The sequence below is a fragment of the Gadus macrocephalus genome, chromosome 10 (assembly GCF_031168955.1).
Source record: "Gadus macrocephalus chromosome 10, ASM3116895v1".
Taxonomy (NCBI): domain Eukaryota; kingdom Metazoa; phylum Chordata; class Actinopteri; order Gadiformes; family Gadidae; genus Gadus; species Gadus macrocephalus.
Genome location: NC_082391.1, coordinates 11445787 through 11461610, shown reverse-complemented (window position 1 = coordinate 11461610; position 15824 = coordinate 11445787). Strand labels below are relative to the sequence as shown.

Here is a 15824-nt window from a genome sequence, read left to right as displayed (position 1 = left end):
AAAATACCTCAAAAATGGTTGAGGATGATTATGTAAAGGAGGTCTGAGCATCCTATGATGCTCAGACCTTTACAAAATCATCCTCAACCATTGTTGATGTATTTTTAGGCACCTCCTTTATAGGATAGAATCCCTGTAGTAGGCTGTAGATATCATAATCAATCTATCATAGTGTGTTAGTATATTGATGGCTAACGTGCCTATTGAAGGTAAATGCTGGGGCGTATTTTACATTCAGAATGCTGTGACAGTCCATCACAATAATACAGTTAATAACACAACACGAATACGGGTCATTATAATAATTTCATAATTTAATGTACATCACATGTCCCATCATAACGCTACAATCATTTGTATGTGTCTTTTATCATCAACAGGTTCATATTTCATATTAAGTCAGACAGGCCGTAAAATTAATTTCGAAAAACAACACGATGAATAGATCGCCTCGCTCGCCTCCTCCTCCTCCTCCTCCTCGCTTCTGGTGCGCGTGCACGCGCGGAGCCGCCGCGGGTCCGACCGGCTCGCGGGCGGGTCGCCCTATCAGGTGCGGACCGCCCGACTCGTTTCCACCCACCGGAGCCTCGCGGGACCCACCTCCCGCCGCACGCTCACACTCCGCTCTGCGTCACCGGGACACGAGCTGCCGCCTCTGCTGCGCCTCCACGCGACCCGCGGCTCCCTGGATACTGAGACCACGAGACCTTTCGTTCCCGCCACCACGTCCCGGACCCTTCCTCTGCTTTTGAACCCTTTGGTTGAGGCTTATTGACGGCTGCAGGTTCTAAGTTCGTTCGGACCCTCCGTTCGCCGTTGCTGCCGGTTCAGAGTCTGCTCGGACCCTCCGGTCCCCGTTGCTGCCGGTTCAGAGTCTGCTCGGACCCTCCGGTACCCAGTGCTGCCGGTTCAGAGTCTCCTCTGACCCTCCTCCGGTCACTGCTGCTCTCCGGTGCCGCTAGTGCTCTGACAGATCGCGCCGTCCGTCGCCAGGTGTCGTCATGCGCCGCAGGCACGCGCGGCTCTGAGGAGAGGTCCGCGGTGGTCCCTCTCGCGGTCAGGCGCGTGCATCCACCTTTCCACGTGATTGACGTGTCCATTGTACTTGTTTTTACTTGTTTTTTTGGGTGCAAATTTATAATTTTTGCTGAGAATCTTTGAGTTCTGACTGATCGCCCCCGTCGGGCAGCCTCGTCCCGGGACATCGGGCTCCAGCCCCCCCCCCCCCCCCCGGGGGTGTTTGGGATAATTTCTGATGTTGCGCCCCGTACCGCCGCCGCCCCGCGCTGATCTGTCATTACACTGGAATTCAACGGTGTGTGTGAGCCCGCCCTGGAGGAGCGGGTCTGTCCGCGTCCCGGGCTGTGATCTGTGAGACAGGTGTCTCTCAGGTGTCTCTCTCACCATGTCGGTCATCCCGTCCAGGCTCGTGTACCTGTAAGTGTTCCCCGCGCGCCCATAGAAGCTGAAACGTGGTATGTCGTCATCCCGGTAGAGTTCTCTTAATGACCCGCTCTCCCCCATCTCTCCCCCTCTCTCCCATCGTTCTCCCTCTTTTCTCTCAGGTGTTTACATTTGCTGGTCCTCTATTTTCAACTCCAGGTACGTCCGTCCGTCCGTCCGTCCCCAACACACAGACACACACCTCATACCTGCCGCGCGCGTGTGTGTGTGTGTGTGTGTGTGTGTGTGTGTGTGTGTGTGTGTGTGTGTGTGTGTGTGTGTGTGTGTGTGTGTGTGTGTGTGTGTGTGTGTGTGTGTGTGTGTGTGTGTGTGTGTGTGTGTGTGTGTGAGAGAGTGTGCACGCCTGGTTCAGAACGGTTCGGAGCGGCGTTGTTGTTTTTTTATTGAGTCCATAATTGATCCCGGATCGGTTTAACGACACGCTGTAAATCCAGCGGTTTATAACAGCAGATGAATTAGTCCCAGAGACACACTGGCATACTCCCTAAAATGCGAACATTTGTGCAAATTATGAGTTTGTGTTGCAGTAAAGAGATAAATATTCTCTGTGTATAATATACGAGTCAGGCTCTGATCTGAGGAGAGCGAGGCTCCAAGCCTTAATTGGTTTATTAGAGTGTTAATTGTTCTTTATCCGGAGAAATTAAACGCAGATGATTTGGGGGCCTTAAAAAAAGAGTTAAGTCGAATCAACGCAGGGGCTCAGAAATACTCCGATATTCATATATAATTCATGGTTTATGATTGTATAAATAATCAAATCTAATTGGATCTGATTCAATAATACACTATAACATAATATATACCTACAGTGATTGGCCATTATATCGACCTGGGCCTCTAATGCAATTCAATCAGAAGGTGTAGAATATATTATTGTTTTATAAAATTACGTCGATCTAGTATCTAATCTAATTAGAACTGTGTAAAATGTAATGTTATGGAATTCAAACAATCTAGCATTATAACCTCATAGCGATCTGCACACTTTGTGTAATAACATTTGTAATATATGCACAGTGCATGCATCTGTTTTTCTGTGTGTCTATATCTAGATCTATGAAGAACTAGAACTCGATTTATCTGAGGGTAATCTAGATCATCTAGAACTAGATCTATCTGCGTATAATCAAGACAATCTAGAACTAGATCTATCTGAATATAATCTAGATCATCAAGTAATAGATATATCTGGGTGTAATCTAGATAATCTAGAACAAGATATATCTGAGTGTAATCTAGATAATTTAGAACTAGATCTATCTTCATCTTCGGACCGTGGGTCGAAAGGGAAGAGGGAAACATTTGAGCTTCTCAGATCATCCTGATCCACCAGAAAGCTGGTTGTGTTGTGTGTGGTTGTGTTGTAGTGTGGTAGGTTGTGTTGTGGTGCTTTGGGTTTTGTTATGTTGTGTTGCGTTGTGTTGTGGTGCTCTGGGTTGTGTTGTGTTTTGTTATGTTGTTTGTGTTGTGTTTTGTTATGTTGTGTTGTTGTGTGTTGTGGGGTGGTAGGTTGTGTTGTGTGTTGGTGCGTAGGGTTGTGTTGTGTTTTGTTTTGTTATGTTGTGTTGTGGTGTGGTACGTTGTGTTGTGTGGTGGTGCGTTGGGATGTGTTTTGTTATGTTGTGTTGTGTTGTGGTACGTTGTGTTGTGTGGTGGTGCTTTGGGTTGTGTTGTGTTTTGTTAGGTTGTGGTGTGGATGTTGTGTTGTGTGGTGGTGCTTTGGGTTGTTTGGTGTTTTGTTATGTTGTGTTATGTTGTTTTGTGGTGTGGTAGGTTGTGTTGTGTTGTGGTGTGGTGTGGTGTGCTGTGGTGTGGTGTGGTAGGTTGTGGTGTTGCGGTGCTTTGTGTTGTGCTGTGTTGTGTTTTGTTGCAGAGCTTTGTTTTGTGTTGTGTTGTGTTGCAGTGCTTTCTGCTGTGTTGGGGAATGTTTTGTTGTTATGTATTGTGGTTTGTTGGGTTGTGGTGTATTGTGTCCTTGTGTCTTGGGGTTTGTCGTGTTGTGGCTTGTTGTAGTGTGTTGTGGTTTGTTGTGTTGTGTTGTGGAATTTTGCGTTGCGTTGCAATGTGTAGCGCTATAGTGTGTTGTAGTGTGTTGGGTTTTGTTACGTCTGAGCTCTGCACAGTGTTGTTGTGTCTTGTGTTGTGTGTGTGTCGACCATGCTCTGCTGGGTTTGAATGTTGTCTGATCGTCCTTTGGCTCTGAGGTGTAGAGTTTGTTTATCTGTTTGTTGTGTGTTCGTTCATCGGTTTACATATTGTTTGTTTACCTGGTGTTTGTTTATTTGTTTGTTTAGTGTCTGCTAATCTGTTTGTTAAGTATGTGTTTATTTGTTTACTTATTGTTTGTTTACCTAGTGTTAGTTTATTTGTTTTTTGAGTGTTTGTTTATCAGGGGATATTAGGACTACTGACCGCTTGACGACTCATATAAACTACATCTCCCATCTCCTCTGAGAGTGCGCATCCATTCAGTGAGGTATCACTGGGGGTTGTAGTTCTTTAGGACCAGGCCTCCATTATATCTGTAGTCCTCTGGAGCACTCAGTGGGAGGTTCCTTTTCTAATCTTGACATGGGATATGCGATGTATCATACCTCCTGCATTAAGGAGTATGGGCAGCTCCCTATCTGATGGGCCGAGTATTATGGGTGTCTACTAACCCAGAAGGTTCTGTATGACTGGAGTTGGTCTGGACGGTGGTGTCCACGTTTAGGTATACGCAGTTAGAAGTACTGTCTACAACTGTGTATTCTGTAGTACTGTAGTACCCCAGTGTGTGCTGTGTTTCTCTGTAGTACCCCAGTGTGTACTGTGTGTTCTGTAGTACTGTGTGCTGACGTCATGCTACAGACATTTGGATGAGTCTACCTGCTCATCCAAACCTACTCCTCTGAGGTGTAGTTAGCTTGCTTATGGTAGCAAGGTTAGTGAGAGGTCAGCATGGCTAGCTAGAGGTTAGCATTATTAGCAAGAGGTGAGCATAGCTAGCTAGAAGTTAGCATTATTAGCTAGAGGTGAGCATGGTTAGATAGAGGTGAGCACGCTCTGAGCATGCTCAGAACATACGTGCGCAGACTGAGCATGCTCAGAGCGTGCGTCTCCGATGAGTGGTGGATCCGTTGCCCTCAGCGTTGATTTCCCATTGAAGGGTTTGCATGATGCTGCTCTGAGCTAAACACATCTGACACTGCCCTGCATGCTAACCCTACATAACCATGCTAACTTCTAGCTAGCAATGCTAACCTATAGCTAGCAAGGCTAACCGTCTGCACATGCATGCTCTGAGCATGCACACTCTGAGCATGCTCAGTCTGCACACGCTCAGTCTGCACATTCAAGAAGGTACACCTACACAGACACACACACATGCACACACAAACACCCCCCTTTTGTAGGTGAACTTCAGAATTCTGGCCAGCGGATCTTAACACAACACTTTCCTGTGTGTGTGGCTGCGTGCATGTGTGTGTGTGTGTGTGTGTGTGTGTGTGTGTGTGTGTGTGTGTGTGTGTGTGTGTGTGTGTGTGTGTGTGTGTGTGTGTGTGTGTGTGTGTGTGTGTGTGTGTGTGTGTCTCTGTATGAGTGTGCGTGCCTGTCTATGCGTCTGTGTGTTTGTGTGTTTTTTTACTACAGCCGTTATGTAATTTATGGTGCGCTTCAGCGCCTGTGGGCAGATATTTGTTGAGCAACAGGTCTAGGTACTACAGGTCTAGGTCTATAGATCCAGATGCTACACGTCTAAGTGTGACATATCTAGAGTCTACAGTTCTAGGTGCAGCAGGTCTAGGTACAGCAGATGTTGATGGTTCAAGTCTAAGTATTAGATATCTAGATTCTACCGGTCTAGGTATATAGATCTAGATGCTATAGATCTGGATACAACAGATGTAGATGCTTCAAGTCTTAGTAAACATATCTAGAGTATATGGATATAAATGCTGCAGGTCTAGGTCTATATATCTACAGTCTAAAGATATAGATCCTTCAGGTGTAGGTCTATAGACCTAGAGTCTACATATCTAGATACTGCAGGCCTAGGTCTGTACATCTAGAGCAGGGGTCTCAAACTAAACTTACCTGGGGGCCGCTAGAGGTAGACTCTGGGTCAGGCTGGGCCAGATCCAGTATTCCACCAAAAAAAGTAGCACAACTGACCCATCTAAGTTAATGATCGGGCTATAATTAGATCACGTTGGCTATGTAATCGCTGACAACCGGGGACATTTCATAGTGGTTTGTGGAAAACCGGGACATTTTAGCGTCCTTTGGCTTTTGTCAGGACTCAGAACTAGAGTCCCAACTCAGTCCCAACTCAAAATTGGGACTGTCCTGGCAAAACCGGGACAGCTGGTCACCCTATCACAAGTGATAAAAAAGTGTGGCAAGCGACTCAGCAAAATGTGCGTTCGACAACAACGCGCGGGCCGCACTAACACTAAACTTTGATGTCAAGTAGGGAGCCACAAAATATCATCCCGCGGGCCTCAATTGGCCCCCGGGCCGCGAGTTTGAGACCCCTGATCTACAGTCTACAGGTCTAGATGCTGCAGGTCTAGGCCTATAGTTCGAGATATTGCAGGTCTAGATCAGCTCAGATGGTCGCAGGCCACATCGTCCAGCCTCACGCCCTCCAGCTCCACGACTTGGAGCCCATAAAGCATTTCTATCAACACCTGTTCCTCGGAGATCTCTTCACCTCCCTCTCTCCCTCCCTCCCTTCTCTCTCTCATTCACCCTCACCCTCTCCTTTCCCACTATCACTGTCTCTCCCTCTCTCTCCCTCTATCTCTCACTCTCTTTCTTTCACTCTCTATTCCTCTCTCTCTCTCTCTCTCTCTCTCTCACTCTCTCTCTCTCTCTCTCTCTCTCTCTCTCTCTCTCTCTCTCTCTCTCTCTCTCTCTCTCTCTCTCTCTCTCTCTCTCTCTCTCTCTCTCTCTCGGATGAGATTGACGTTGCACATTCTAACTTAAAGAAGATGCTGAAATAAGTTTGAGTTAAAGGCCGAATGTAAACCTCCCCCTCTCTCTCTCTCTCTCTCTCTCTCTCTCTCTCTCTCTCTCTCTCTCTCTCTCTCTCTCTCTCTCTCTCTCTCTCTCTCTCTCTCGCCTAAGGAGTCCCAGCAGACCTCGGCTGACTTCCGGTTCTACATCGAGAACCACACACGGAACCCAGAGGACCTGAGCCGCAAGCAGGTGCGGATCTACCAGCTGTACTCCCGCACCACGGGGAAGCACGTCCAGGTGATGGGCAAGAGGGTCAACGCCAACGGAGACGACGGCGGCAAGTTCGGTACGGGACCCCCAACAGGGAACGCCAACAGGGACCCCGCAACACAGACCCCTCATTACAGACCCCCCAACACAGACCCCCAACACAGACCCCCCAACACAGACCCCCCAACACAGACCTCCCAACACAGACTCCCCAACACAAACCCCCAGCACAGACCCCCCAACACAGACCCCCACACACAGACCCCAACACAGACCCCCAACACAGACCCCCAACACAGACCCCCAACACACCTCACTGGCTGGGAGGGTGTGTGTGTGTGTGTGTGTGTGTGTGTGTGTGTGTGTGTGTGTGTACACACCACGACTCATCCCGGTCGTGGTGTGTACGATGCTGATCAAAGCACAGAAGGGGTCCGGTCTCTGTGTCTTCTAAACGGTTTCTGAGTTTGTGTCGGTCGGAGGGTGAAGAGTTCCTACAAACCGTAGAGCCACAACTTGTTGGTTTTGTTGTAAACCCGTGACTGTCCTCTAACGCGATGTTCTCCCTCCAGCGCTCCTAGTGGTCGAGACGGAGACCTTCGGCAGCCACATCCGAATCAAGGGCAAGGAGAGCGAGCACTACATCTGTATGACGGACAAGAAGAAGATAGTGGGCCGGGTGAGTGACTGTCTATAACCCCTACCTGCTCTCTACTGTCTAACCCCTACCTGCTCCTTAATGGCCTGCTTCTGTACTGTCTAACCCCAGCTGCTCCTTAATGACCGGCCTCTGGACTGTCTAACCCCTACCTGCTCCTTAATGACCTGTCTCTGTACTGTCTAACCCCTACCTGCTCCTTAATGACCGGCCTCTACTGTCTAACCCCTACCTGCTCCTTAATGACCTGTCCCTGTACTGTCTAACCCCTACCTGCTCCTTAATGACATGCCTCTGTACTGTCTAACCCCCACCTGTTCCTTAATGACCTGTCTCTGTACTGTCTAACCCCTACCTGCTCCTTAATGACCTGTCTCTGTACTGTCTAACCCCTACCTGCTCCTTAATGACCTGTCTCAGTACTGACTAACCCCTACCGGCTCCTTAAGGACCTCGTCTGTTTGTTTACTCCTAAGTGTCATCAGCGGGGGTATAACATCATACACGTGGTTACCGCGACAACCGCTTCCCTTTGTATATCCATCTTAGTATGGGGGACGTGCTGGACAGGTGTGTGTGTGTATGTTTATATATGTGTGTCTGTGTGTTTTTCACACTGTCACACTGACACTGCGTGCTTGGGCGTGTGTGCGTGTATGTATGCGTGTGTGTGTTTCGAGTGTGTATGTGTTCGTAAGCATGTTTATATTTGTGTGTTTGTGTGTGTTTGTCTAACAGTGTGTGTGGTTGTGCGTGTGTTTGTGTGTGGTTGTGTGTGTGTGTAAGCATGTTTATGTGTGTGTGTGTGTGTGTGTGTGTGTGTGTGTGTGTGTGTGTGTGTGTGTGTGTGTATGTAAAAGTGTGTGTGTGTGTGTGTTTGTGTGTGTGTAACTGTGTGTGTGTGTGTGTGTGTGTGTGTGTGTGTGTGTGTGTGTGTGTGTGTGTGTGTGTGTGTGTGTGTGTGTGTGTGTGTGTGTGTGTGTGTGTGTGTGTGTGTGTGTGAGTTAGAAAGTGTGAGGCCACCTCTCCCGACAGCTAGGCCACGTCTCTCCAGGTGAAACACACTCAGCTCCATAACCTGTTCCCCAATGGCCCTCACACTTGTGTGAGGGCCACAGTCATTGTGTCGCTACTGGTTGCCATGACACCATCACACCGCTTTCTGTGTGACATGAGCATGATGCAGACCGCCCTAACACCAACAGCATCGCTCCCCTGCACGTCGCTATGGAAACCGTCCCGTATGGCGTGGGTTAGCAGACCTAGCAGACGTGGTAGAACTAACAGACTGCGTAGGCCTGGTGGAACTCATAGACCTGGAGACTTTATAGACCTGAAGGTCAACTGTCTACCCGTAGGCTTCCTACATCAAGTTGTCTTGTAGGCGCTGTCAGCGACGTCATCGTTGGGCTAACTTCCTGTCTGTCTGTCGCTCCCTCCCCCCATGTACATTGTTATAGAACCGTAGTTCAGTACCGAGGTGTACTCTGAGCGGTTCTAACAGAACCAGGTCCATGTTCCTCAGTAGGAGGTCCCTGGAGGAACCAGGCGGTCAGTAACCAGGCGGTCAGTAACCAGGCGGTCAGTAACCAGGGGGTCAGTAACCAGGCGGTCAATAACTAGGCGGTCAGTAACCAAGCGGTCAGTAACCAGGCGGTCAGTAACCAGGTGGTCAGTAACTAGGCGGTCAGTGACCAGGCGTTCAGTAACCAGGCGGTCAATGACCAGGCGGTCAGTGACCAGGCGGTCAGTAACCAAGTGGTCAGTAACCAGGCGGTCAGTCACCAGGCGGTCAGTAACCAGGCGGTCACTAACAGCGTCTCTCTCTCTCTTTCTCTCTCTTTGTCTCTCTCTCTGCCTGCAGCAAGACGGACGTAAGCAGGAGTGTGTGTTCGTGGAGGAGTTCCTGGAGAACAACTACACAGCGCTGGTGTCGGCCAAGTACAAGGGCTGCTACCTGGGCTTCAACCGCAAGGGCCGGCCCAAGAACGGCTCGCGCACCGCGCAGACGCAGCAGGAGGTGCACTTCATGAAGCGTCACCCCAAGGGCAAGGAGGACCCCCTGGAGGAGTTCCGCTTCACCACAGTCACCAAGGCAACACGCCGCGTGCGTCGCTTAAAGCTCCACCCGCGGCGGAACTGACGGAGCCTCCTACCGCCGCTGCCGCCGCGGGGATGCTACCGCGGCTCTGGTTTTATTATTTTTGTAAAAAGAATCTCGAAACTTTTTTTGTCCCGTGGTGAAAAATCACAAAAACACAAAACAAACGTTTGAGGAACTTTATTTGTTCTGCGATAGAACGAGGAACCGGGAGAGGAGCGGAGACGAGGCGGAGGAGAAATCAAAGATGTTTTATTTTTTTATTGTGGACTGCGGGACGGGTGGTGTTGAGGTGGTGTTGAGGTGTCGGGGTGGTGCTGATGCTGGAGCTGACGTGAGCGGGGAGGGGGGCTCGCTTCGGGACAGAGAGCGACTGACATCAGTGCGGACCCCACACCCTGAGCAGCCCCCCCTACGAGCCTTTATGGGAATACCGTGTTGCTTTCTGTTTGCGTTGCCCCTGACGACGCAGACTCCATACTTTCCAGTGGAATCAGGAGCCATGGAGACGAGGCTGTGACACCCGGCCCACCTGACAGTCGCTGCTCTCTCTCTCTCTCTCTCTCTCTCTCTCTCTTTCTCTCTCTCTCTCTCTCTCCGCCTCGCTCCATAGTCTCTCTCCCGCCCGCCGCTGGCTTGGCCGTGCTCGCGGGCTAGCCGGGTGGAATGCGCGGCGATGAGCCGTCCCTGAACGAGAGGGCGACATGCTTTGACTAGTCCGCAGAGTGCGCCGCTCTCTTGTTTAAACACTGCGGGGGGGGGGGGGGGGGGGCTGTGTTTGATCTGATTCATATTCTCCGCTGTCTTCAAACCTCATCACATCACGATTTAATCCCTGCTCCTCCTCCTCCTCCTCCTCACCTGATCCTCACCTCCTCATCTCCTTCTCCTCAGCTGATCCTCCTCGCAACCTTCACCTTCTCCCCTTCCTCCTCCTTCTCCTTCTCCTCCCCCTCTTTTCCTCTTTCCCCTCTCCTCCTCTTCTTCCTCCTCTTCTTCCTCCTCCTCCTCCTCCTTCTCCTCTTCCACCTCCTCCTCCTCCTCCTCTTCAAACCCGGTCCGCATCTTCATCATCTTTCTCTGTGTGTAGACAGAACTCGACCAAAACCAGATTGACATTAAATCAAATTCACGTCCAATGAAGGAAATGTGAAACGACGGGACAGATGTATCGGTGAACTTTGATCTCTGCTGTCCACAAGGTCATCTATATGATGATCATCATCATCTTCGACATCATCATCATCATCATCATCATCATCATCTCCATGTCCTCCCTTCTCATTAGACGATTTGAACCTGAGACTTACAGGAAACAGAGAGCCCCCATGTTGCAGTTCAGACAGCCACAGGTCAAAGTTCACAGGCCTCTGTTGAACCCTAGGAAGCTGTGTCCTCTTCCTCACCCTCCTCCTCCTCCTCCTCTTCCTCTGGACTCCTAACCCCTCCGATTCATGTACCAACCCTTCTTTTTTTTAAGCAAATGTAAACAAAGTAATTTTAAGACTATTATGAAGATATTTATTGCCTCTCTTTGTAAATACAATGTGATGAGTTCTATCTGGCCTCTGCTAATAAAACGAGGACTATATTTAAAAACTGAGCTATTTGTGTCTGGTGTGCTGGCGGCGGTAAGGGGGGACGGTTCGCTGGAATCTGGGATGTTCGCTCAGCGCAGGTAGACCCGGTACATTCCCTTCCCCTCCTCCTGCCAAGGTATGCATTTTATATACAAACCTGACGTGTGAGCTCTGCTTTTAAGGTCAGACGCTCTCAAAAGGACTGCCGCACCTCCACACTATTTATACCTACGCTAGGTCTGCGGCGGCTAGCCGCCGCAGACCTAGCGTTAGCGCTAGCTCCGTGATGTATGACACTAGCCTCAGCAGACTTAGCGTTATTTATGACACTAGCCGCCGCAGACTTACCGTTAGCTCCATGATGTACGACACTAGCCGACACAGAACTAGCGTTAGCAGTAGCTCTGTGATGCATGACACTAGACGCCGCAGACTTAGCATTAGCTCGGTCAGTCATCTATGATGACACTAGCCGCTGCAGACTTAACGTTAGCTTTGGCTCTGTTATGTGTGACACTAGCCGCCACAGACTTAGCGTTAGCTCCGTGATGTACGACACTAGCCACCACAGACCTAGCGTTAGCATTAGATTCGTTTTGTATGACACTACATGCCACAGACTTAGCGTTAGCTTCAGCCCTGTGATGTATAACACTATCCGCCGCTGACTTAGCGTTAGCATTGTGATGTATGACACTAGCCGCCGCAGACTTAGCGTTAGCATTGTGATGTATGACACTAGCCGCCGCAGACTTAGCGTTAGCATTGTGATGTATGACACTAGCTGCCGCAGACTTAGCGTTAACATTGTGATGTATGACACTAGCCGCCGCAGACTTAGCATTAGCTCGCCCAGTGATCTATGCCACTAGCTCTGAGAAGCAGGATTAGATCCTGAATCATCTCAAAAGGTCAGGAGCTCACATAAACACACCATCTTCAACCTGACGGTTCAAACCAAGGAACTTCAGGGCTCTGGGCGCAGGATGGAACGCATCTACCTCAATGTGGACCTGATCAACCCACACACCTTCATTTACAGGTTCTGACGCTGCGCTCTGAGCACACACACGTATGTTTCCGATGTTTGTGTGTGCAGGAATGTGGCGGTGTGTTATAATGCGAGCGCTGGAATGGTGTTTACAGAAGCCGTCACACTGAGAGATGGACGTTTTGAGGAGAGAAAAAGCTTTTGTTTAAATTCCTCGCACCGCTATCAGCCGCCTTACCACCTCTCAGACACACACACACACATCAATACACACACAAACGCACATGCACATCGATACAAACACACACACACGCACATATACAGACACACACACACGCACATATACAGACACACACACACACACACACACACACACACACACACACACACACACACACACACACACACATATCAATACACACACACACACACACACACAAACAAACACATCAATACACACACACACACACACACATCAGCACAAAAACACATCAATACAGACATGAAGACACAAATACACAAACACACACACATGAAGACGCACACAACCTCACACAAACACACATGCATACACACAGAAATGCAGAGACACACACAGCCAAACCTACGCTGACACACACAAACGCACATAGTGGTACCTCTGCACTCACACACATGCACACACACACACACACACAGACACACACCCCTTTCCCGTAAGCCCTTACAAAGTCGTTCTAGTCCCTATAAGTCCCGTCTCCCTCCTGGGCTTTAGGAGTTTGACTAGAGCTCTGTGGCTCTTAGCGCTAAAGCTAGTGGCTACATTAGCCCCATGGTTCATTCTTCATCCATCCTGATCTCTCATGTTCTCCCCTGGACCCGACCAGGACTGCTGGGATATGTGTTCATATAAATACATTACTCTGTATTAATGTTTATCGTAGTATAAGGATTCAGGGCAGAGTTACATCAACCTCTCAGAAACCAAAGCATACATACGGAACACAACGTATGAAGTGGTGAATCCCATCGTCTGTAGGGAGAATGAACGTGAGTAGATCTGCAGCTATGAGCCTGGGCGCTTGAAATTAACAGAAATATCAACATTTCTTGTTTTTATCCGCGCAAAATGCTTTTCAGAGCAATGTAACCACTTTCTTTTGGTTTGAACCCGTTCAAACTCGAAGCGACTCAGAGGAACATGCTCTCTGGGTTTGTTGTCAAACAAACAAGAACGGGGTCTCAGAACTGCCGCCCGCCCCGTGGAACCCGGCCCCTGCGACGCTCCGACCCTCCCACTGCGACGCTCCGACCCTCCCACTGCGACGCTCCGACACTCCCACTGCGACGCTCCGACCCTCCCACTGCGACGCTCCGACACTCCCACTGCGACGTTCCGCCCCTGCCGTCGTGGTTCTCCACTCAGCCTCCACTCAGCCTCTAGCTCAGCAGCCTCCACTCAGCCTCCACTCAGCCTCTAGCTCAGCAGTCTCCACTCAGCCTCCAGGCCTGGTCCCCAGACCCCCCACTGAGGGTCTGGGGACCAGGCTGATGGTGCCGTGTGTCTGTAGAAGAACCGTATCCATGGTAACTTGCGGAGGGGGAGGGACGGAGGGAGTGCGAGACGGACAGGAAGTCAGCTTCAACTGGGACATCGCTGACAGCGCCTATAAGACATCTTGACTTAGGAAGCCCGACAGGTATAACGGGCTAATGGTACCCTGCATGGGGAACCCCCACTGGGGTCAGGACAAGAACCCCCACCTGGTCGAACCAGGACCACCACCGGGGCAGGGACCCCCGCCGTCTGCAGCGGGGAAAACCCGACCCAGCAGCCAAACCCGCGACCGGGTCTGGGCGGAATCCAGTGTGGACCATGAGCTGGCTGTTCACTTCCTGTCGCTCAGCAGAAAACACTGGGCTACAACCCACACAGCCCCGGGACACGACCAACACACCCCGGGCCGGGACTCAAACCACAGGGCTCTGGTGGTGGCTCTGGGCCCGACCCGGGCAGAGCCCAGTGGGTCTAAGCCTCCAAGCTGAGCCCTGTTTTCACAGGATTAGGAATATGCTTACTGTACTACTGTACTAACCCCAGCTCTCTGGCTGAGGCCTTCTCTTGAACACATGAATCAGTGTAGAAGATGCCAGCGTTGAGTACAGTGTGAACCTGAACATCTAGTTCTATAGAGCTGATCTGAGACCAGAGAGCAGAGAGGTTCACTCCACATCTAGATCTATAGAGCTGATCTGAGACCAGAGAGCAGAGAGGTTCACTCCACATCTAGTTCTATAGAGCTGATCTGAGACCAGAAAGCAGAGAGGTTCACTCCACATCTAGTTCTATAGAGCTGATCTGAGACCAGAGAGCAGAGAGGTTCACTCCACATCTAGATCTATAGAGCTGATCTGAGACCAGAGAGCAGAGAGGTTCACTCCACATGTAGTTCTATAGAGCTGATCTGAGACAAGAGAGCAGAGCGGTCCACTCCACATCTAGTTCTGATCTGAGACCAGAGGTCCACTCCAGATCTAGTTCTGATCTGAGACCAGAGGTCCACTCCACATCTAGTTCTGTCCAAAACGACGTTTCCTTCATTGAGTTCTGCTCTGAGTCAAAACCTTATTAACTCACTACTGTTTTCCAGAGCATGCACTTACATGCACACACAAACACACACACACACACACACACACACACACACACACACACACACACACACACACACACACACACCACACACACACACACACACACACACACACACACACATACACACACACACACACACACACACCACACAGACACACACACACACACACACACACACACACACACACACACACACACACACACACACACACACACCAACAAGAGGGACCGCATAGGAAGGAAGAGGGAGTGGACGAGGGAGGGAGGGAGGGAGAGAGTGGGGGAGGGAAATGGGGAGAGTGACGCAAAGAGAGGGAGAGTTGTACATTTGTAGGATGGCTTGGAGAAAGGGATGATGCAAAGGGAGAGAAAATAAAGAGAGAGAGAGAGAGAGAGAGAGAGAGAGAGAGAGAGAGAGAGAGAGAGAGAGAGAGGGCGAGAGAGAGGAGAGAGAGAGAGAGAGAGAGAGAGAGAGAGAGAGAGAAAGGGGGAGAGCGAGGCAGAGCAGCTGCCAGGTAACACCCTTCATTAACTTGTGTTCTTCTATTCTCCGGTCCTCATTGTGCGCAGCATGAGACCGCTCTTTGTGAAGGAACCTCTTTCCTGTCCACCAGGCAGCCTGTAATTACTGCTCGTTCTCACAGGCCTGCAGCGCAATTCATCAGCACTTTCCCATCCCTCCCCCTCTCCCCCACTCCCCCTCTCCCTCTCCCCCACTCCCCTCCCCCCCTCTCCCCCTCCCATCGCCCCTCCACCCCAAGACCCCAACCTACCACCACCCAAACAACCAACCACCACCAACCACCACCCAAACACCAACCAACCACCAACCAAACACCAACCAACCACCACCAAAACACCAACCACTACCCAAACACCAACCAACCACCAACCAAACACCACCCAAACACCAACCGACCACCACCAACTACCACCCAAACACCAACCAACCACCAACCAATCACCAACCAACCACCACCCAAACACCAACCAACCACCACCTACCACCACACAAACACCAACCAACCTCCACCTACCATCACACAAACACCAACCACAACCAGCCACCACCCAACCACCACCTACCACCACCCAACCACCACCAACCACCACCCAAACACCAAACACCACCTACCACCACCCAAATACCAACCAACCACCAAACACCAGCCAAACAC

At 50.2% G+C, this 15824-nt stretch overlaps 1 protein-coding gene across 1 annotated transcript; it reads left to right on the top strand.

The window, feature by feature from the left end:
* Nucleotides 1–494: 494 nt before the first annotated feature.
* Nucleotides 495–11039, top strand: fgf24 (fibroblast growth factor 24). Its single transcript, XM_060063518.1, has 5 exons — nt 495–1437; nt 1566–1602; nt 6580–6757; nt 7254–7360; nt 9204–11039. The coding sequence occupies exons 1-5, from the start codon at nt 1406–1408 to the stop codon at nt 9480–9482; spliced, it is 633 nt and encodes a 210-aa protein (XP_059919501.1). The 5' UTR covers nt 495–1405; the 3' UTR covers nt 9483–11039.
* The last annotated feature ends 4785 nt before the right edge of the window (nt 11040–15824 follow it).